The sequence below is a fragment of the Haliaeetus leucocephalus genome, unplaced genomic scaffold, assembly GCF_000737465.1.
Source record: "Haliaeetus leucocephalus isolate CR32 unplaced genomic scaffold, Haliaeetus_leucocephalus-4.0 Scaffold228, whole genome shotgun sequence".
In the NCBI taxonomy this organism is placed as follows: Eukaryota; Metazoa; Chordata; class Aves; order Accipitriformes; family Accipitridae; genus Haliaeetus; species Haliaeetus leucocephalus.
Window position 1 is genome coordinate 24,435,694 of NW_010972664.1, and position 21,929 is coordinate 24,457,622.

Here is a 21,929-nt window from a genome sequence, read left to right on the forward strand (position 1 = left end):
GTCAAACCCCTGGCACCGGCTAACAGTAGGAAATTACTTGGGGTGTATATATATTCCCTTCCTCTCCATAGCACAGAAGCAGAAATGACAAGATGTGATTTAACCAAGAGCATGATGTCACATCTGGTTTTGCAGCATTTCTCCTGAGCTTTACTGAAGCCTGGTTTTGCAGGGATTTCCACAACTACAGTGTGGAATCTCATTAGGGATTTGTTTGAGTTTAACATTTACACATCTCTAAATGTTTATAGACATTTGCTCTCACTCAGTTCAAATTGTTCCCCCTTTCTCCTCCTCCTCACATTACTCTTCATTATATCCTCTTAAACAAGCTGTGTACAATTCCTCTCCATACTAGCTTATACATGCTTGTAAAGAACAACATATGCCCAGTTTCTTATTGTTGACATTTAGCAGAACTGTATGCCTGTATGCATGTGGCTCTCTCCAGTTCCAGTCCTCGTATATGGTATTTACAGAAAATCAGAATTTGCTTGATGCTGTTCTCCATTTTCCTCCATATATATAAGCCTTCTGTATGCTATCCATCAGTCTGACCTACTCTTCAACTCTTTAATCTCTCCCCTTCCTTTGAATGCCCACACAAACCATTAGTATTTCAGTTTAGTGAACCCTGTGGTTTACTTCCTAGTTACAAGGATCACAGCACCTTTGATAGAACTGTACAAGTGTGGCAGGTTCACCCGCCCTGATAAAGACTGAAAGTTCTCAACCACTGAAAGGAAAAGGCTAAACTAGAAGCTGTGGTTTGGGGGTCGAGCTGCCCAGCCCATGTGGAGTCACGTACACAGAGTGCCCCCAAGTCACGCACTCCAGCTACCTCAGCCTGCCAGAAGCACCTCATCCAATGCATCATCTCGGTTAAGAGAAGTTTCTAGACCCCTGACCACATACGACCATGAGCCCCGACCTGACCTAGGGTATAAATGGAGCCAGCCAGGAGACCCCTTTGAGCCAGTCTTCCTCAGAGCAGTGGATCTGCAGTCAGAGACTCTCCCCTTAGATCAGGACACCATCTAAGTAAACTTTCCGGGATTCAGTGCCTTGCCTTATTGGTGATACAAGCATTTTGAGTCATCATTCTAAGCTTAGATTTCGTTACAGTTCATGCAGTGATAGTTCCCAACTGACATCCTGAACATGTAAATAAGTTGTGTTTGTCGCAGCATTTACCACCTAATATTCCTGTTCAATCTGGCTGTTATATCTCAATACCACATAACATTCCTGTTTAATTTGACTGTTGCATTTTGAAATCATCAAAGAAAGTTAACTTTTGAAACATATCGCTGTTGGCCTAGTGTTTCTGCAACAACACCACATTTTAATATTTCTGCCATGTAACAAGCAAAAAAAAAATCTTTGTTTCCTATTGACAGGAGAATAATATTCCAAGACCACTTATCAGAACAGCAAACTTGAAAAGGCACGAACAAGGTAGAAGAAAATACATGGCATGCAGAAGAACCCAGAGCAGTTTCAGTAAACTGTAGTTTTCATATCCTTTTATAACCCACAGGACTGCACAGCATTAACACATCCCATCCCAGGGTCACATATATTTAGATGATGAGTAAATATCATTGTATACATTCTTTCTTGTCATACAGCGCCCACCTGTATCTTTAACTGTATCTTCATCATTAGACAGTACCTACCTGTCTCTCTATTTTCCAATTCCTTACTTTGATATGCAGCAAGGCAAAGGTGGACATATTTGATGAAACACTCAGTACCACTTGTTAAAGTGCACTAGAGTATGAACTGAAATGAGGAGAATGGAAGGTGGTGTATGGCAACAAGAAAGGATGGAAAAACAGAGTATGTCAAAACATAGACAAAAAAGAAAAGTGAACAGGTGAAAAATGCTAGAAAGACTGACTGAAGTATAAGAAGATGAAATGGAGAAGAGTAGGAGATAGAGAAGGTGAAGAGGAAATGAAGAAACGCTCTCTAAGACCTGCTGTGGCAAGCTGACGCTCACAACATCCCCGTCAAACCCCGACAGAGTCCCCTGTCTTGCACAGTGAAGCAACACGCTTGGTCTGACCCACAGAACCACATCTCCCGTTGCCTTCTTCTCTGGGGCAGCATCCGCCCCAACAACTCTTCTCCATATACAACCACATCAGCTGCTAAACTCAGTTTTTCTGTCAAGAGGGAAGAAAGGAAAGCCCATTCAGAGAAAGCAGGAATGAGAAGGGCAGAAGCGAAATCATGGAACTAGCAGGGCAAGATGAAAAAGGGCACAACACACAAGTAAGAAGACAAAGCTCTAGGATTCAAAAGATAAAAGCAAATCAAATGAGAGACAGAACTGGAAACTTTGGGACTCACACGCAGGGATCTCCTCACCTGACTGGCTGGTGCTAACATTGATGGTGGCATAGTGGGGTGCTTCTGAACTCAATTCAGTCACCAAGTTGACAGCCTGGATCTCAAAGGTGTACTGCACACGGGCCAAGAGGTTGGAGACTTGCACACGACTTTCTGTCAGGCCCACTTGGCGTGGTTCAAATTGTACGCTGTCCCCACAGCGCACACATGGCCCTGAGGACCCTGCTGGGCATACTTTGCAGATGACATTGAAGAAAACATCCTTGCGGCCACCCAGGTCCTTGGGGAGGCGCCAGGTCAGGAGCACATTGGAGCCAACAATTTCATAGCTAAGGTCACGGGGAGCAGACGGGATGCCTAGAAGACAGAAGATCAAAATCCCATGAAAGAATGGGAAAGAGGTGGAGGAGGGCAGAAGACAAAGAAGGGGGAAAAGAACAGGAGAACAAGTTGATTTTTCTTCTTATTCTTACTCTTCTCTAGTTGTTTCTCTGAACAAGGCTAAGAAAAATATATTTTTTGATACATCAAACATATACTTACATACAGAAAGGAGCAACTGTACTAGTACATTTTAGAGAAACAAAATTAACAGGAAGGGTCTTTGTTTCAAGGGTGCGACTTTTACTTTTCCCTAAAAGAACAGCCAGTGTTTAGGGAAATTCCAAGCCTTTGAAATTTTAAACTTTGCACAAACTTAGTAAAGATTTGTCTCTACTGAGACCTCTAATTCTCTCCTTTGGCACCCAATATCTCTGAACTCTCTCAGACTTCACTTAGCCTGTTCCATCTATTGCAGGAACTGAACATCAGTTTCCCTATGATTATTTCTGTTGCCAGCCAGATTCCCGAATGGCATCGGGAGTAACGTGACAGCTGATAAACTGCCCATTCTGTGCATCCAACACTTCCCCTACTGGCACAGAGACAGTGAAGAGAAGGAAGAAAATGCAGAGGATGAGAAGATGGCATGGGGATGAGAATGGGACAAGATACTGGAGCCAGAAAATGAAAAGCTCAGGCAGGTGAAAATAAGCAGCAGTGTTGCACTGCTAAAGCTGGGCATGGGCACAAAGCAAGACTGGAAGGGCAGGGACAGAAAGGCTGAGCTCAGTAACAGGGAGGGGCAAGGGAAACATGATTTACAGAACATTTCCCTCCAAAGGCCATAATGAAATCCAAGAATCTTCATTCTCATCATTACTCTATTGGGAAGAAATATCAATGAAAACTAAGGGCAAAGCCTTTTCTCTAACACTGATCAGTAGTATAAAGGATGACACCATCAATTAGTACAGGTGGATGAAGTCTTTTTGGGGGATCTCTCTGGCTGCAATCTAATTCATTGCTAGAGCATTTGAGTATTTCCAATAGCTGTATTTCCCTGGGGACTCACATTTCCAGTATTGTTAAAAAAAAAAAATTATGCTGGAAATTTGCACACAGAAGACTGTTTAAAAATGTATTACTGACAAGATGAAGCATTTGTACATCAGGGAATGTCAGAATTAAATTTTCTTTTGTGATCTTAACTGGGCCACTCAGCATTTGCATTGTGTAATATTTAATTGCATGATCACATATTAGTTTTCCCTGAGGATTCTTATCACAGTCAATGCAAAGGATAGATAACTGCTCAGGAAAAATAATCCCTGTGAGGTAAAGATTGCTTGATGCTGCTGAAGCTGGATTCTGTGCAGTATAGGAAGCAAAGGATTACAGAAAAAAAACACAATCACATTTCCTAATTTCTGAGTGTTTAACTTCAGAGCCATAAAGTGTTTGCAAGATGCTTTAGAAAGTTAATTTTTTTCCCTGTCACTTCCACAAAGTTTAAGGGTGATGTTTGATATATTTTTTAAACTATATTTTTGAGTGCTAATCAATAACTTTATTTCATTTTCTGCATCTAATTATTCTTTCTTGACCTATTAATATTCATAACCAATGACTGTGAAAAGTCAAAACTGATGAGAACCATAGAGAAGCCAATGAAAAAATGAATTATTTTTCCGTAAATAAAATTTCCAGAATTTTAATTCTATGCAGTAAATATGGTCTTCACACTTTCAGTGATAAAGGGAAGAAAATACTGGTCAACTCCTTCAATGAACAATGTTTACCCTCTGTATGAAATGAGTTTAGCATTTCATGAGAAATTAGTATATTACTATTAAAAGTTGTACCTTATGCACATTTGCAATGGACTTATTTAAGGTTGCAGGAGTTATCTAAAATTTGACATTTTTCATTTCTGAGCAGCTAGTATTGCAACACCCCAGTATTCTCAAATCATAGTTTCACCAATGCATCAACATTGTAAAAAGCATGTGGGTACACTTCTGCCTTCTCATTTACATTCAGTGAGTGGATATACGCTGTAGTCAACCGGAGGAGCAAAGCGAAGTTTTGGGTTATTTCAGAGGTCATGAGAAGAGGTGAATTGCAACTCCCCTGAATCACTCAGGCAAGTTCTCTCTCATTAGCTGCCCTTCTTGCTTTCAAACACTCCATCCAAATACTTACCAGTGCAGGGAGCATCAGAATTGTCCGAAGCAGATCGATAGTAGCGGTTCTGACACACACATTCACTGGAACCTGGCAGTGGAGCGTGGCTGTGGGCAGGGCATAGATAGCAGGGGTCATCTCCCACAGATACTTTAAAGAAACCAAGGGGACAGGCTAAGAGGAGGAAAATGAGAGAGGCAAAAGCAGGAAACTCATTAATTCAGATTCCAGAAACAATGCAGTCTTATTTACATTTAACTCAGGCTGCTGCTGCAGGGAGAAATTATTACATATAGTATCTACTAGTGGTTTTGCTGCTTTATGGAGCATGTATAGTTGAAGTTGCAATTTCAAAACAGTTTATTTTATTCTATACAATAGGTGCTTAAATTGATTCATTGGCAGATGAAAGAGAACCAGTCCAGAGACAGCTCTGGCCATCTGAAATAATTGTCTTCTCATTACTCACTCAAAGAGCTTTAGTGTTGGAGGAGCCAAAGAGCATAGTCATGTGATCTGTCTGGAAATAGCCTTAGCAGTTACAGGTATCATCCACACCTCCTCCTCCCCACCCAATACAGCTACCAAAATGGATTTTTTATGCTGTCTTCAACAGTTTCATTGCTTAAAGTAATTTAAGCTACCATAGTTGATTTAGCATCAAAATTAGGAGCAGGCGCTCAGATTGGCAGACCTATTGTTTCCCTGTAGGTCTGGAAACTTCCCAGTAATGGATAAAAGCCTCCTGATTTAGTCAAATTTAATCTGCAAATGCACAGGAACATGCCTATGCAAAAAACTGAAACAAGGACGGAAATCCATCCTACAGGGAAAGAAAATGAAAAAAATAATAATTTATTAACAATATGGGAGTACGGCAAATTCTAGGTTTGGCAAAGATGCTATGATGAACTACATAACAGAAGGTGCTTGGATCTTACACTGAAGTGCTAGGATAAAGCTTTTACAATTTTTATGGCAGTTTTATGTAAGTTTTCTAAAGCTGATTTTCTATATAAATAGATACAGCTCTTATTTTACAGACTAACAAGCTCAGGTGAAAGTTCATTTGTGGACTGACATTGGTTAGTTAACTTCACAATAAAGAGCATTTACAGGGAAGGGGAAACTTTCAGATAGACCCCAGATGAGCATTTGCTGTCGAAAGACACAAGGAACACACTTAAGTGAAGAACTGCCCTAGTGATTACCATAAGCAGAACATTCCAAAGGATTGTGGGTAGCAAAAAGTTATGTAAAGAAAGAAAAATGTGTAAGAGAAGAATATTGTATACAGGTGTTAATACAAAATTAGAGCATCTAATGAATGTTCTGAAACAGAACGCCACACCAGAAGCTGCAGAATTAGCCCATCTGGTTATTACTTACTGTACTTACAGGCTTCCACCTCCAATAACAATTATTTGGAAATGTTTCTAACCCACATCGGTGCTGAGTGGCCATTGATGCATCTTTCTTAACAAATAAACAACTTCAGAAAAACAGAGTAGCTTGCTTATCTAACCCTCTTCTCATATGTGTTCAATTGCCTTTGCTTTGGGTTTTGAAAGCCCATTGTAGAATTTTTGATGTATACTGTGGGACTGCAGGTATGCAAACCTTAACAGAGCTGAAAAGGTTACAGCCGCAGTCCAGACGTAACAGCCAATAACATCTGTGGAGTCTCATCAGCTTTATGCCTGTTATATTACTTCATCCTCTCTGTCAGAAGTCTTCTTGGCTGCAGAGTAACCTCCACATGTACTGTGATAAGAGTGGTAAGTCCTGGAACAGTTCAGACCATAAAAGGGACTTCAATAACTCTGAATGATAGCTATTAGATAGGAGAACACTGATTCTTCCCAGCACTCAGAAAATTACAACATGCAGTATGTGATACATTGCCATATGGAAAGGAATGGGGAAGAATAGATTGTAATTTTGCATATGATGGATGATGGTAAGGAAAGAGCAACTGCCTTTGCCTTCAGGCCTTTATCCAGCAGAAAAATCAAATTATTCTCATATAGAAAGATCTGTCCCTATGTTCCTACGGACAAAAAGTAAGTAAAATTTTGTCCACTTTATGAATTGTATCCCTTTCATTCAGTTTAAGGATCTGCTAACAGCCACAGATGTAGAATATAATTTTCACATTTCTTGGCAAATACACCTGTACTGAAACTATGAGTATTATGAATGGGAAGTTCTCATCCACCTCAGTGCACAGTCATTCAACCAAAATTTACCACTTTCAGGGATCTTCCTTTATCTATTTAAGAATAAATTTAAGAATGCTGAACTGAATGTGAATGTCTTTATTTCCTTACAAGTCATTTTATCTCATCTAGTTTTTCTTGCATTGAACGCCGTCTGAAGCTTTTGTCAAGGCTTAGAACTAATGGCACATTCGTTCCACTTGTCAAGGTAGACCCTGGAGAATGGTTCTTTTTCTTCATTCAGTTATACAGACCCTGACATGAAGTGCGACAATGACCTTGCTGCTAGTCACAACAGTGAAAATGAACAGGTAATGATAATGCCTGCAGTCTATGTGATGCTAAAAGGAAATCTACAGAGGATACAGACTTTACCCCTGCAGTGCAAAACCATACTTACCCTACAAGGGTAGTACTAAGAGAATTCAGGTAGATTAATCTCTAGCCCAATTGCAAATTATATGGAAAGCTAGACAAAGCTGTGAATGAAGAAGAATTTGTCTGGTATTTAGTAAATAAAATTTATTTTAGAATAAACATGGTTGTGTTAAAAATAAACAAACATTTTTTACGTGGTGCTTTTAAGTCTACTGGCAACTTGCTGTTGAGACTGGGGATGCAGGGACAAGGTCTGCAGGGATGGCACACTGTTGATGAGCTAGACAAAGGTATTAAGCAAAAGTGCAATGTTGTAGGTTTTACATAATGGAATGAACGTTCCAGTAGCACTACCACCTCAGTAAAGAAAGCCAGTTTATATAAGGCAGAGCAAGTCTATTGCTTAAAAGGCCACGCAAGATTTCATTAATACTATACAGTCATTCCAATTGACCAAAAGCATTCAACACCTGCTTATAAAAACCAACCAACCAACCAACCCAGCAAGAATACAAACCTTTGTATAGGGACATGGTGTCTCCTAATGGATTACAATGTTATCTACTCATACCACAGATACAGTACAATACTACAGAGACAACACTTTGGAAAAGGTACTCTTAACAAATACTAGAGAGCGAATACTTACAGCTATTCTTTTGTATTTGCCTCACAAAATCTAATTTCTTCATCCATGCACTGTCCTTGCCGCTATACACTTGCACCATATGCAAAGGCAGGTTACTGCTGTCTGCCCTAGCACTGCCCAGCATGCTATGCTTTTCGTGCTGTCATACTTAGGTGGTTTCTTGCTATCTATTCTCTCTCTTACTTGTTGAGGCAGCATCTGTTCTTGAATGTAATCCCAGTTAAAGTCAGTGAATGAAGAATTGTTTGTTTATGCTGAAGAGTGATGTCAGCATGAAAACAGGTGACTTTACAGTAAATTACAAGTTTAAGGAAGAAGAATGCTTCTACTAACTAAAGCAGCAGGCTTCTGAGAAAAACTTCCAATACAAGCAGCAGACAAAAAAAAAAGCTTAACCACATTTAAGAAGGAAGGTAGCCTGTTTCTGAAGTGATTTTGTGATACAGTTGCCACTGAGAGCAAAGTAGCAGACAATGTAAACACATCTCCGCCTCCCAGTGTCTCCGGTCCAATACTACCTTGTCCTGTATTTAACATCAAGCAGAACATGAAGCAGCCACATAGGCTCATTTATAAGCATTCCACTACACCTGAGTAAACTGGACAAATAACATTCCACTGCAGCTGTTTCACCAACAAAACAAATTTCAGTAATATTTCTCTGTCCTCACATGCTCCCTCCCTTTTCGGAGAAGAGGTGGAATTTCTGCCATTTTGGCTATCATATTCCTCCTCAGTGACCCAAAGAAAGAGATGAAAGAGGGGTACATACAGTGAGTTAAAGTCTCCATTAAGGTGTATCATTTTTACAAGGTGAGTCAAGTACAAAAAACCCACCAACTACGGTGGCTAATTAATTTTCTATGCAAAAAATCAACCCTAAAATATTAAGTAACCACATCACAGAGAGAAGGGAGCTAAGAAGGCTCCCTGTAAGAAAAAAATCAAGAGAGCAGGCTAGTATAACGGTACATGGTGATCCCCACTTATGCAGACAGAGCACAGCCAAGTGCCATTCTCAGTAGACCATGAACATCTCTGGCATGTGACACTCAGTCCATATTCCACACAGATACCCATGACAGGCAGCTGAATCCCATCCCCAGTCAATACAATCAGTGGAACCTAATGAGCAGTGGAGCAACTCAGTTGCCCATACATTTGAGAGGCCCCTGGCAACCATTCTCTCTGTCATCCAAATGGCATTCCAGTAGGTGCTGGGTCTTCCACTGTTCCTATGTCCTATCTGCCTACGTCCTCATGGAGAACACAGCATGGGCTTTAAGCACTGTCTCCCATAATATCCTCACAGACAACCTGATGAAGTATGGGGCGGGTGAGCAGACAGTGAGGTTAATTGAAAACTGCCTGAACAACTGAGCCCAGAGGGTGGTGACCACTGGAATGAAGTCTAGATGGAGGCCAGCGCCTAGCGGTGTACCCCAGGGGTCAATACTGGGTCCAATACTGTTCAACATCTTCACTAATGACATGGTTGATGGGGCAGAGCGTACCCTCAGCAAGTTTGCTGATGATACAAAACTGGGAGGAGAGGCTGATACACCAGTGGGCTGCGCTGCCATCCAGAGGGATCGACAGGCTGCAGAAATGGGCTGACTGGATCCTCACGAAGTTCAACAAAGGGAAGTGCAGAGTCCTGCACCTGGGCAGGAATAATCCCATGAACCAGTGGTGTTCTGGGGGTGCTGGGGGTGACCACCTGGCAAGCAGCTTAGCAGAAAGCGTCCTGGTGGACACCAAGTTGAACAGGAGCCAGCAATGTGTCCTTGTGGCAAAGAAGGCTAATGGTATCCTGGGCTGCATTAGGAGGAGTGTTGCCAGCAGGTCAAGGGGGATGATCCTTCCCCTCTACTCAGCTCTGGTGAGGCCATGTGTGGAGTCCTGTGTCCGTTTCTGGGCTCCCCAGTACAAGAGAGACCTGGACATATTGGAGAGAATCCAGCAAACGGCCACAAAGATGATTAAGGCAATGGAGCATCTCTCACAGGAGGAGAGGCTGAGAGAGCTGGGACTGTTCAGCCTGGAGAAGAGAAGGCTTCCAGGGATCTCATGAATGTGCACAAATACTTGAAGGGAGGATGCAAAGAGGACAGAGAAGGGCTCTTTTCAGTGGTGCCCAGTGACAGGCCCAGAGGTGATGGGCACAAACTGAAACACAGGAGGTTCCTTCTGAACACAAGGAAACACTTTTTACCATGAGGGTGACGGAGCACTGGAGAAGGTTACCCAGAGGGGTTGTGGAGTCTCCCTCCTTGGAGAAATTCAAAAGTGGTCTGGACGTAGTCCTGGGCAACCTGCTCAAGGTGACCCTGCTTGAGCAGGGGGGGTTGGAGAAGATGTCCTCCAGAGAGGTCTCTTCCAAGTTCAGCTATTCTGTGATTTCCCTTAAACATATGCAAATTAAAATGTGTGGATAGATCCCTGTGGTCTTGGCTGCCCCACTGCCAGATCTTTCACCACATACATGATTGTGGGTAGACAGGGAACAATGAATGGAAAGTTGACACTAGGCTACATCTCATTTCAGATGTTCAGAAGTGAAATGAGAATAGGATTGGCAGGTTCCCTCTGAGGGAGGAACCTGAGAAAAGAGTTTAAAGGAGACAGGAAAAGTGTAAAGGAAAGTGGTAAGGAAGAGACTCACCTACGCAGTTCAACTCACATGACAGAAATGGCAGTTGAGGAACTATGGAGTGGAATCCAGAGAAACTTAGGAGGAAAGATCTCTCCACAGTGATTATTTTTGTATTGTCTAGTGAAAAAAATTAATGACTACATAAACTTATAATCTCATGCTGGTATTTCCAGGAGAGATGGCAGACACAGAGAAAGGATCATGCTTTGAAACCCTCATTCTGCCCCTGGGTATTTCTAGTTCCAGAAGGAAAACAGTAAAATGAAATCACACAGCATACTGCAAGCAAAGCAGATTTGCAGTGATTAAACATGATTCACATCTCCCCCACCTTCCTAATGAAAAGACAGTTGCAAAAAAAAAAGACTATAACCTAAAATTTGTAGTTACTTGTATTTTACATTTGCAATTTTGGTCAATAAGGCTGGATTGACTACAGTAGACACTTACTGGCCACCATGCAGCTAAAGAATGGCCTCCACGGGCAGGACTGCAGTTATCACAAACCTTCTGCTTCCACCTAAACCCTACCTCCTGCTGCTGCATCCAGTTAGGGAGCAGCTTACATTCACAAGCACCTTTATCCCTTTCCAAAATTGCCTAAGATATGCTAGCTCTCTGCACTCAGGACTTCAGCCCGCAGATGGCAAGAATAATTGTTCCCATGACATGGAGCTTTTCCTGGCATCGCCTCAGTCCAATCACTCTATAAATAGTATATCAAAGGTCAAGTTGGGAGGAAAAAAATCCCCTAGCAATCTAAATAGGCAAAAGCCACTTCCTTTTATTCCAGCAGTTACAGTAAGCCTAGGGCTGTCTTTCCACACACAGACAGAATCCATCTCTCATTTGTTTCTGAAGGATCCCTTTTTTCACACCATGAGATTTTTCAGTTTTCATGTACCTTACATTCCCTTTCCCTGTCCACTTGATGTGGTCCTACAATCTCTGTGCATGACTACTGTGCTCACTGGAGACAGTCATAACTAATACCTGAGCTGAAGCAAGCCCACCATCACTAGGACTAGCATGTTTTGCCTTAGTGAACATTACCATCTCAGGACCATCCCAGAGAAAGCCTGAACAAGAGCAGCTTCTCCTGAAACACTTCCACTGGGTGCCTGCAGAACAACTTCACACGAACACCAACACCAGTTAAGCCACAGGCCTTGTCACTGGGGATAGGACAACTTGATCATGTCCCAGGCACCAGCACTTTCCAAGAAAACACCAATTTAGCTCTCATTGATTCACAATATCCAATGCAAGGACAGAGGGTTGCAGAGCTAGCACCTCAGGGGGCAGAGCAAGCTGCCACTTCCCATCAAGGCAAGGTTACTATGAAAGGAGAAGGCAGAGCTTGGAGTGCGCAAGCGCTTTTCTCTCAGCTTGTCTCAGTCATTTTTCATATCTTGGCACAGTGTCAGAATGCCACAACAGTTCAGCTCAGCACAGCTCATCCCAGAGACACTGACCCAATTTTCCTCAGCTCCCCCCTACAACACTTGCCCCTGTGTTGCCTGTATTTGCCTGACTGCTCAATAAAGATAAGTTTCACCTGGGAGGCCAGAGGAGCAGCTTCTGACAGACTTCTAACAAAAACAAATATCAGCAGAGAAAAGTGCTGGAATCATGGAGTGGCGGGGGGAGGGGGATGAAGAAACTGAAAATGGGGAGGGGACAGACCAAGAACAAAAGTAGTTAGAGAAAGAGGCACTGAAAAGCTCACTTGGACAATAAGGGCAGAGAGGAAATATTCCAAGAGTAAAACAAAATACAGCAAGGGGAGAGGGACCAAGGAGGGCAGTCAGAAACTTCAACAGAGCTTTAGGTACCCTAGAAGCATTTTTAGGGAACGTGATACAGGTGACACTGACTTTTGTCACTGACTTTTGATTTGGAACTGAGCTTGGACATAGGAAGACATTAAGAAGAGCATAAAATTGCTCTCTTCTTGGTGGAGACAAGTGATCTGTTTCTTATATGGGAGCTCTGCTCCCAGGTGTAGTGTGGGGCAGCAAGAATGAATGCTAGATGTGAGAGTATTGAAAATGAACAGAGTGTCAAAGCTGGCACTGGAGTCAAACTGGGAGGGATGAATGGACATAGCTGAATTTGAGGCCTGGGGAAAACAGGATGTGCAGAGCTACAGAGGGCCTCAAATGATAATGACTCTAGGCAAAGCAGAATCTGCATGGAGTTTAAAAGAGAAGATAACTGGTACGGGCCATGCCACTTGCTTTAACTAGACAATGGGAGTCACTGTTAGAATAAGCCCTGAACTGAATCAGCTGGGAAGAGGGATGGAGTTTGGCAGTTACAGAGGGAAGGATGATGGCAAGGATTCAATAATTGATAATATTGTAGAAATACGATTTAGACATTACTCTCTTATAATGCAAGAAAGATGGCATAATTAACATGCAGAAGACACACTAGAAAAGAAAAATCTAAGTAACTTTTAGAAAATCACTGCTTTTTTTTGTCGCCAGAAATAAGCCTACAGGTAGCTTATGGTGATAGGAAGTAATTTCCCACTGGGGCAGGCTATTACACAGTGACTGTTACTGTGTATCTTGCATCTTGTTCTGAATAAGGTGGGATGAGCCAGAGTTAGAAGGCATGGTGAAGCTATAGGGCCCTAGGTTGATTTAGAGTTTCATAGTTTCTACAACTGTTTAGCTGGGGAGGAGATAGCGGAAAATAAAAGCAACATAAGGAGAGAAGAGTGTGGATTTGGGTTTTTTAAATGGAGAAGGAGAGCATCAAATCAACTGAAATAAAATAAATGAAGTGACTAAGTATTGTTTCCCGCTGAACTGTTGATAAGGAGATCAGTTGAGTAAGGGATTTTTAGGTAAAAGAGGTGGAGCTGAAGCAATTACTAGCTAGTAATATATTGGGAGGACTGCCAGGGAATGGGCTGTGTGAAGAAAAAAAGGCAAAACAAGAGAGGAAACAGAAGGATGGAATATGAGTAGAGAGCAACCACTGGATTTAGGAAAAGCAGCAAACTACTTGAAAAGCACCAAAATGTATGTGCATATAGCAGAATAAGGCTGGAGAAGCTGATGAAAGGAGAAATACGTAAGAAAAAAAAAAAAAAGGTAATCTAGCACAAGGCACCGAACATTATTATCAACTGTGAGTTTACCTCGAAGTTGAACCTCTTACTCAGGAGAGACTAAGACACTGGGTTTGTTAATTGTAAAGAGAAGACTGGGGGGGGGGCAAATTATGGGTGGCATCAGCCACCTAAATGGGAGGATATAAAGAAGGTGTAGGCACAGAGTGGTAGAACATGAGACAATGGACACAAGTTGTAATAATCTCTTATTACATCTTATTACAATCTCCTATATAGGAAAAAGAAATTTCACCATGGGTGTTGTCATACATTGGAACAGTTGCCCAGGGACATTGTGGAATCTTCATCTTTAGGAATACTGAAAACTACACTAGGATAGGCCTTGAGTGACCTAACCCAATTTGGTCCTGCTCAAAGCATGGGGTTGGCACAGATGACTTCCACAGGTCCTGCAATGTAGATTATTCTATGGTTTTAAAGGAAGCATCATGTAAGTGATTAAAATTTGAGAAGAGCTTATTGTGGGGGGGGGGTTTTGCTAATAGGATATGCATATTTTTAGTAGACTACTGAAGGTTATGCTTTAACATAAATCTTAACATTTCCTTAGCCTCACACACTGAAAAAAGTTTATCCAGGCTGGTGAGGAAGAACATCTTTTAATAATACAAAAATAATCATGCAATATTCTTCCCAAGTGAACCCTCAAACAGCTGTGTGCACAGTTACTAGCTCCTGTAGTTATCAGTAACACAGATGTGATTCCTTTGCAATCAGAAGGGACTACACATGGCCACAGGACATGGGCAATTTTATGGAATCCTCTTCTCCATATGACTTCTTCATATAGCCTTGCATCCTACGGAAGAAGAGCCAGTTATAGCTACTACAGAAGACAGGCAGACCTTTCCTTAATACTCTCAGAAACATCCAGGGCAAGACGACAGAAGAAGCCGTGTGGTGGGTTAACCTTGGTAAACAGCCAAATGCGCACCCAGCCACTCTCTCACTCCCCCTCCTCAGCAAGACATAGGGAGAAAACAGGATGAGAAAGTTTGTGGGTAGCAATAAAGACAGGAAGATTGTTTACTAATTACTATCACAGGCAAAACAGACTTGGCTTGGGGAAAATTAATTTAATTTATTGCTGATTAAAATGGATTTGGGTAATGAGAAAACAAAAACAAACATTAAACCAACACTTTTCCTCCTCCCTCTCCCAAGCTCAACTTAACTCTTTTCATGCCAAACTCTTCTACTCCACCCAAGCATCACAGGGTAGGATATGCGGTATACAGTTTCTCTCTGTCACTTCTTCCCCCTCACACTTTTCCCCTGCCCCAGTGTGGGCTCTCCATGAGCCACAGTCCCTTCAGCAAATATCCATCTGCTCCGGCATGGGATTCTTCACAGGCTGCAGTGTGGATATCTGCTCTGGCAATGAGCTCTTCCACAAGCTACAGAGAGTATCTGCTCCAGTGCCTGAAGTACCTCCCCTCCTCCTTCTCTGATCTTGGTGTTCCCTCTGCTGTTTCTCACTGTTTTTGTTCCTTCCTCCCCTCTCTGGCAGATGTTTTCTGCTCCTTCTTAAGTAAGTTTGTACAGAGGTGTCACACACATGGCTAATGGGCTCAGCTCTTGTCCTGTGGTGGGTCCATTGCAGAGCTGTCTGGAAAAAGCTATGTCTGGCATGGGACAGCCCCTGCCCTCTTGCCACAGAGGCCACCCCGTCAGCCCCCACCACTACCAGAACCTTGCCACGTAAACCCAATACACAATGATACCCAACAAGGTGATCAGCCGCCCAAGTCCAACAAGGGGACTTCAACAAGGATGCAAAGACCTGCCCCCAGTCTCATGACTGAAATGGCTCCCTCCACTCTATCCCTTTCTAAATATGGTTCCATCTATGTTTTTCTCCTATAGTCCCATGATCTTCTCTCCCTCAGACATCAAAGCTGGATAAAGGGAGAAGAGTCAGTTCTCTGAGCTACAGAAACAGCAGGTGGGTAGTTGGAGGGTAACTGCAGATTAGGGGTATACCGGTATAGTAATGGCACGTTTTCAGTGATGTGGGACAAACATCATACTGGATACTGCTATGGGACTGAGTAGAAAAACAGACACGGAACTTGACTGGCAGAACTGACTTGGAATTAATTTGTATTTGAACTTGAAAGACAAAAAAAGATAAATTCCATATTATTAAATTAATAGTTCTATTTCAGTGATTATTCAAGCTAAGAGCTCACCTTACTTCTTCCTTTGGAAGTCAGCACTTTATCTAGCAGTCATTTCTCTATTCTTTTTTCTCCACGTTGTCATTTAAAAAATATTTTTTAAAATATCTCAATCATGAATTCTAAGTACTATTTTCAAAAGCATCTGGCAACTTAAATCCCATGTGACTTCTAGCTAAAAGGCGATGATAAGCAGTGGGCAGTGAATCCCAAGAAACACATTATATTGTAAAATATATTTTACGAAATATTGTGGGGATGGAATCTGGGAACAACTGTTTTCAGTAATGAATCTGTTGATCTGAGGGAAGACTTGGGAGAACAGCCAATCAGTCCAGAATTTTGGGAACCAGTAGCCTAGGATGGCCTAATCACCCAGAATTTTCCATTTCTGGCCTTCTATGTGGAAAAACACTTAAGAATTGCAGGAAACCTTGCAAGGCAAGGCACCCTGTGGGTATACAACTACAGAAAGAAAAGGAGCTAAGGTCCCAACCTTCCTTTTTCCTCTGTAAACTGCCATTCTCCTTTCTGACTGTTCAGCATGAGAAAAAGTCTACTTGGATAAAGTCAAAAGTGAATCCCACATGACACCACATCCCACATCACTTAAGAGGGCTTAGCAAAGGATGTTGTTTCACTCTTCTATTTAGCTGGAGAAATTGGCCGTATAGTAAGAAACAGCAGGCAGTCTTATGAAACTAATGAAAGAAAGTATCTTAACTCATGGTAGGGGACAGGAAAAAAAAAGGGCTTTCTATCTATCTGCTCAGAATGGCTCTTGTCAGATTCTTTGTTCTAAATAAAGAGGTAACAGCTGGTCCAGGAAGGACTCTACAGGCTTCCATATGGTGAGGGGGAAGGCAATGCCCACACACTCTTCTACTAAAGTATAAGAAGGAAACTTGCTTCTCCTTCCTATCCTTGGTTCATTCTTCAGTCTTATTAAGAAGAGCTCTGCAGGATCAACAGAAATCTGCCCTTGGGCTATTGCTTTTGTTCTGTGTTTCATATAGGACACTGTAGCAACCCTGTATCACAGTGTACTTCCGCTCTTAGGAAGAGAGAACATACAGAGGAGAAGTCCTGGAAAGGAGTCCATGCAAAGAAACACCAAGCAAGGGGACAAGGGGACAAACTACACTAGATGAACGTGGCTCCATTCACACAGGACGGCAACACATTGTTAGCAGGAGAAGAGATCAGGAATGGTGATCAAGCCAGCGGAGTTTACAAGAAACATGAAGCGAAAAAATACCTTCTAACATTAAGGTTCATTATCTGGTTGTCTTTGGCTGCTCTAAGCTGCTCATGGAATCTCAGGAAGTAAATGATGGGAACAGTGTTTTGTAGTTTGATAGACTGTCTTTTCAGTTATTCCTTAAAATATTTACCATTTTCATCTATCTCCAGCTTCTGTGATAATGGGGCTGCAAGGGAGTATCAGCTTTCATTGAACACTACAAAAAAGGGAAGATAGATTTAAAAAAAATCCCTATTTTTATTTGCCAAGCCTAATTTCCATATTTTTTGAGTGCTTAAGACTACTACTTTATTGACTGGCAGTTCACCTGGATTGTGAACTAGTCATGCTGCTGATGCAGACAACAAAGCTAGTGCCATACAGAGCTGCTCTATGTCCATCTGAGCTTCCTGTCTCAAAAGCAGCACTATATGAATGTAGTTACTTTTTTTTCAGGATGAGCAGGATAAAAAGGCGCACACATTTTAATCATTCTCAAAGCTTATACAAATAAAAAGCACTTACCAATTTTAATTGCTTTCTATGTCTCCAGCACAATAAACTGTATTTTAATAAAGTTATTTTACACAACCCCAATCACTTAATGAAACGGGAATTTAAGATAACATATTGACAACCATTAACTATCGACTGCATTTACACTTGGTGCTAACTAGAAGATTTGTACTCTCAATGTCCCAGTCGAACTCTTATTTGAATAAATTACAATCCAACTTTAAAATTGTGCCTGCAGCCAAAACTGGGTTCCACATTACATTTATTTTTTAGAGTACTAACTGTGGTGCAGTAACATTTTACATTGCTAAGAGATCTTGAGTAGATGCGTATTAAAACCAAGGAAGCACCAGAATAACATTATACACAAAATTATATAAACAACATAAGCAGTTTGGTCTAATGGACTGTCTTAAGCTTGCCATAGGAAGACAGTCATGACATTAGACTGGGTGTTCAGGCTTGGCCAGATTTTGGCCCAATACCATTACTGGGTGATACGTAATTTATTCTACTTCCTCCTACAAGCATTTCACACAAAATACCATGGGCCCCAGGGCAGAAAGCACATTAGAAGTAATGATAATACCATTATGACCATTTTTTCTTACTAAGCCAGGTTCATAGATCCCTGCTACGTGTTCCCTGTCCCATGACCAGGGTGCTGCCATTTCCCCCTTATTTTATCACTAGTTCCAACAGCACTAGCAAAAGGGCACAAACCAGTGAGGATGGTAGAGTGTATTAGCTCCATGTGGCATCTTTCCTCTAATGCTGTTGCCTCTTCGTAAAGAAGTGGCACTCTGTTAGATCCGGCTAGATACAACTCTTGCTAATTCTGTATATGTAGCTTAACAGGCTGTCTCTGACAGCAGCTTGAACTAAGGCCTGAGTGGAGTTTCCAAGCACCAAGAAGTGGTCACTCCAACTCCAGTCTTAGGTGCCAAAAGTGTCAGAAGAGGCTGCCAGTAAGTGCGCTCTGTGACAAATTATTTAATCTCCTAGCTCTGTGAACTTTTGGTAAATGCCAAACACTACAAATACAGAGAACCAACAAAGAAGTGGCTGCCTAAGGGGTGGGGAAAAAGGGTCTCTCACCTTGGCAGGCTCGTTCATCATCAACAGGCTGGTAGCCAGCCTTGCAGGTGCATCGTCCAATAGCCACCATCCACTCCCCTTCTCCATTGCAGTGCAGCCGAACACCTGAAGACCCAGTTGTGCTTGTCTCTTCAGCATTTGGTACACAAGTCCCTGGTGACTCCACCAGTGAGGTCCTTTCCCCTCCAGCAAAAGTTTCAGGGAAGGAGGCAAATCCTTTCACCACAGCTGGGCACTTGTAGAAGAAGACTTGGACTGCCACCAGGGACATGCAGGCTCCTGAGTCCTGGAAGGCCAGGTAGAAGCCATGCTTGGTGAGTGGCCCAAAGCTACGTACTTTAACATTCATCTTTACCACCTTCCCAGTGCTGTCCACCTGGGAAAAGCTTTCATCGGCTGCAATAGTATCCACTTTGGTCCAGGGGCCCTCACGCCACTCTGGCAGTTCCTGAGAGGCTATGTCAGCCTCCGACTGGTGGTAGTAGAGTGTGAAAGTCTCCTTGCAAGAAGAGGCTACAGTGCGCATGCTGGCACAGTCTCTCACTGAGAAACGGAGGCGGACATGGACTCGGTGGGCTCCGCGTCGCTCTATGAAGTGGGTACGCAACCAGTTATTCTGACCTGGTTCAGCCACATTACAGACTTCAAAGGTCCGGATCAGGTGCTTCTTGTCATCCAGGACACTTACCTCATCCCACTATAATGGATATATGGGAGAGAAAAGGAAGAAGAAATAGTAAAAACCATACGGATTCAGTGTTCAACTGTACCAAAAATACAAGACAAGCCTTCTTCTTCCCCTCCCTTCTCCTTGCCATGTCTATGACAAGACTTGAACCTGCTGATGGCACGTGCAGCCCAGCACTCTAGACAGGACAAAGTATGACCCTGTAAAGAAGAGCTGTTAAAGCTTGCAAGTAAGAACTGTTGTGATAGAAAACATAATTCATGCAAACCTGTCACGTGGCGTTGAGAATCTTAAAATCAGTGTCACACTTTCTTCCCTCCTATCTCTCATCTCCAGAGACAAGACGCACAACACAAACAAATGAGACAGAGAAACAAGACACTGGAGAAAACATTAAAGCAGAAGTCCCTTCTACCCAACTTTAGCACAGTTGGAGCTGTGCTCTGCCATTTCCAATGCACACAAGACAACTCAGCATGGCAATATGGGGGCAGGTCCGGGATCTGTTTTGTGCTAGGAGGAAGACACAAGGGAGAGACAGGGAGGGGTGGAAGCAGGTTAGTACACAAAGCTGTAAAAGAACCCCCCCCTTTACCCTCTCAACTAGCTTTACAGAATAGGTACGAGGCCCTGGGTATGATACATGAAATGCATAATGAAATAGAAGGAAACTGTGTAAACACTCTCGCCAAGGTCAGATTGACCAATTCCTTGCAACAAGATCTGCATTAAGACCAGAGCTGAGAAGAAACAACTGCAAGTTATGGTCATCAGTGACTCCCTCCTGGGTGAAACAGAAGTACCCATTTGCAGACTGGACTGTCTTTTCAGGGAAGTTTGCTGCCTCCCTGGGGCATGGATTAGTGATGTCACCAGGCTATGGAAGAGCTTAGTACAGCCTTCAGACTATTATCCACTCCTGCTCTTTCATGTGGGTACTAATGATGTTGCAACAAAAAGTCTAAGGTTGATCAAAATAGATTTCAGGGTCCTGGGAAGAATGCTAAAAAATTCAGGAGCATAGGCAGTGTTTTCCTCAATCCTCCCAGTAATGGGGAGAGACTTTGGAAGAAACAGGTGATCCCAAGATATCAATACCTGGCTTCAGGACTGGTGCCTCTGCCAAAACTTTTGGTTTTATAACCATGGAAGTGTCTTTGAGGCACAAGGTACGCTGGGGCCTGATGGGACCCACCTGTCCCAATGGGGGAAATGCGTCTTTGCTTGTAAGCTGGAAGGACTGATTGAGGGCTTTAATCTAGAACTGATGGGGGAAGGGGATACCAACAGGAGAGCTGAAGGTAAGCCAAGCATTGGCATGGCATTGCCTGAGGGTGGCAATGCTAGTGAGAACGTTTATGCTGCTCCTGGGAGCATGGAGGGCTCAGAAGCATATCTGAAATGCTTGTACACCAACGCACACAGTATGAGAAACAAACTGGATGAACTAGAAGCGTTGGTCAGTTCCCAGAGCTATGATATTATTGGTATTAGTGGGAGCTGGAGGAATGAGTTCCACAAGTGGAGTGCTGGGATGGAGGGCTACAGGCTGTTCAGGAGAGACAGGCAGGGCAGGGGAAGTAGAGGAGCTGCACTGTACGTGAGGGAGAGGTTTGATTGTACAGCCCTTACAGTTAGTGATGATGTGGTTGAGGGGCTCTGGGTGACGATTAGGGCAGTGGAACACAAAGGAGATGTTGTAGCAGGTGTCTACTACTGATCGCCCAGCCAGGAGGTTAGCAGTGATGAGTTATTCTATAGGCAATCAGGAGAAATCTCTGGATCTTTAGCCCTTGTCCTTATGAGAGATGTCAACCTCCCAGATATCAACTGGGAATACCATGCTGCTGTGATGAGCAAGTCTGGGAAATTCCTGAAGTTTGGGGAAGAAAACTTCTTGTCACAACTACTCGGTGAGCCAACTACAAAAGAGGCCCTCCTAGATTTGCTATTTTTGAATAGAGAAGGACTCGTGGGAGATGTGATGGTAAGTGGCTGTCTTGGCCACAAGTGATCATGAATGGTTGAGTTTAAAGTTTTCAGTGTAATGAGAAAAAAGGACAGCAGAGTTTCTGCTCTGGATTTCAAGAGAGCAAACTTTAAGCTATTCAGGGAGCTACTTAGCAGCGTCCCCTGGGAATTTGCTTTTGAGGGCTTACGAGTCCATGAGTGCTGGTCAGTCTTTAAAAACCACCTTTCAGAAGCACAGGAGCAGGCAATTCCACTGTGTCGTAAGTCAAGCAAGCAGGGCAGAAGACCATCTTAGCTGAGCAGGAAACTCCTCATGG

General features: G+C 42.7%; 1 protein-coding gene across 1 annotated transcript in view; it reads right to left on the reverse strand.

Annotated features, from left to right (window-relative positions):
* The window catches only part of EPHB6 (EPH receptor B6), a 58,207-nt gene that overhangs the window by 21,834 nt on the left and 14,444 nt on the right, over nucleotides 1–21,929 (reverse strand). Inside the window, exons 3-5 of the mRNA XM_010567624.1 lie at nucleotides 18,954–19,650; nucleotides 4,885–5,040; nucleotides 2,377–2,715 (exon numbers count right to left, since the gene is read on the reverse strand). Of these exons, the coding sequence (XP_010565926.1) occupies nucleotides 2,377–2,715; nucleotides 4,885–5,040; nucleotides 18,954–19,650 (1,192 nt within the window). The remainder of the gene's footprint in view (nucleotides 1–2,376; nucleotides 2,716–4,884; nucleotides 5,041–18,953; nucleotides 19,651–21,929) is intronic.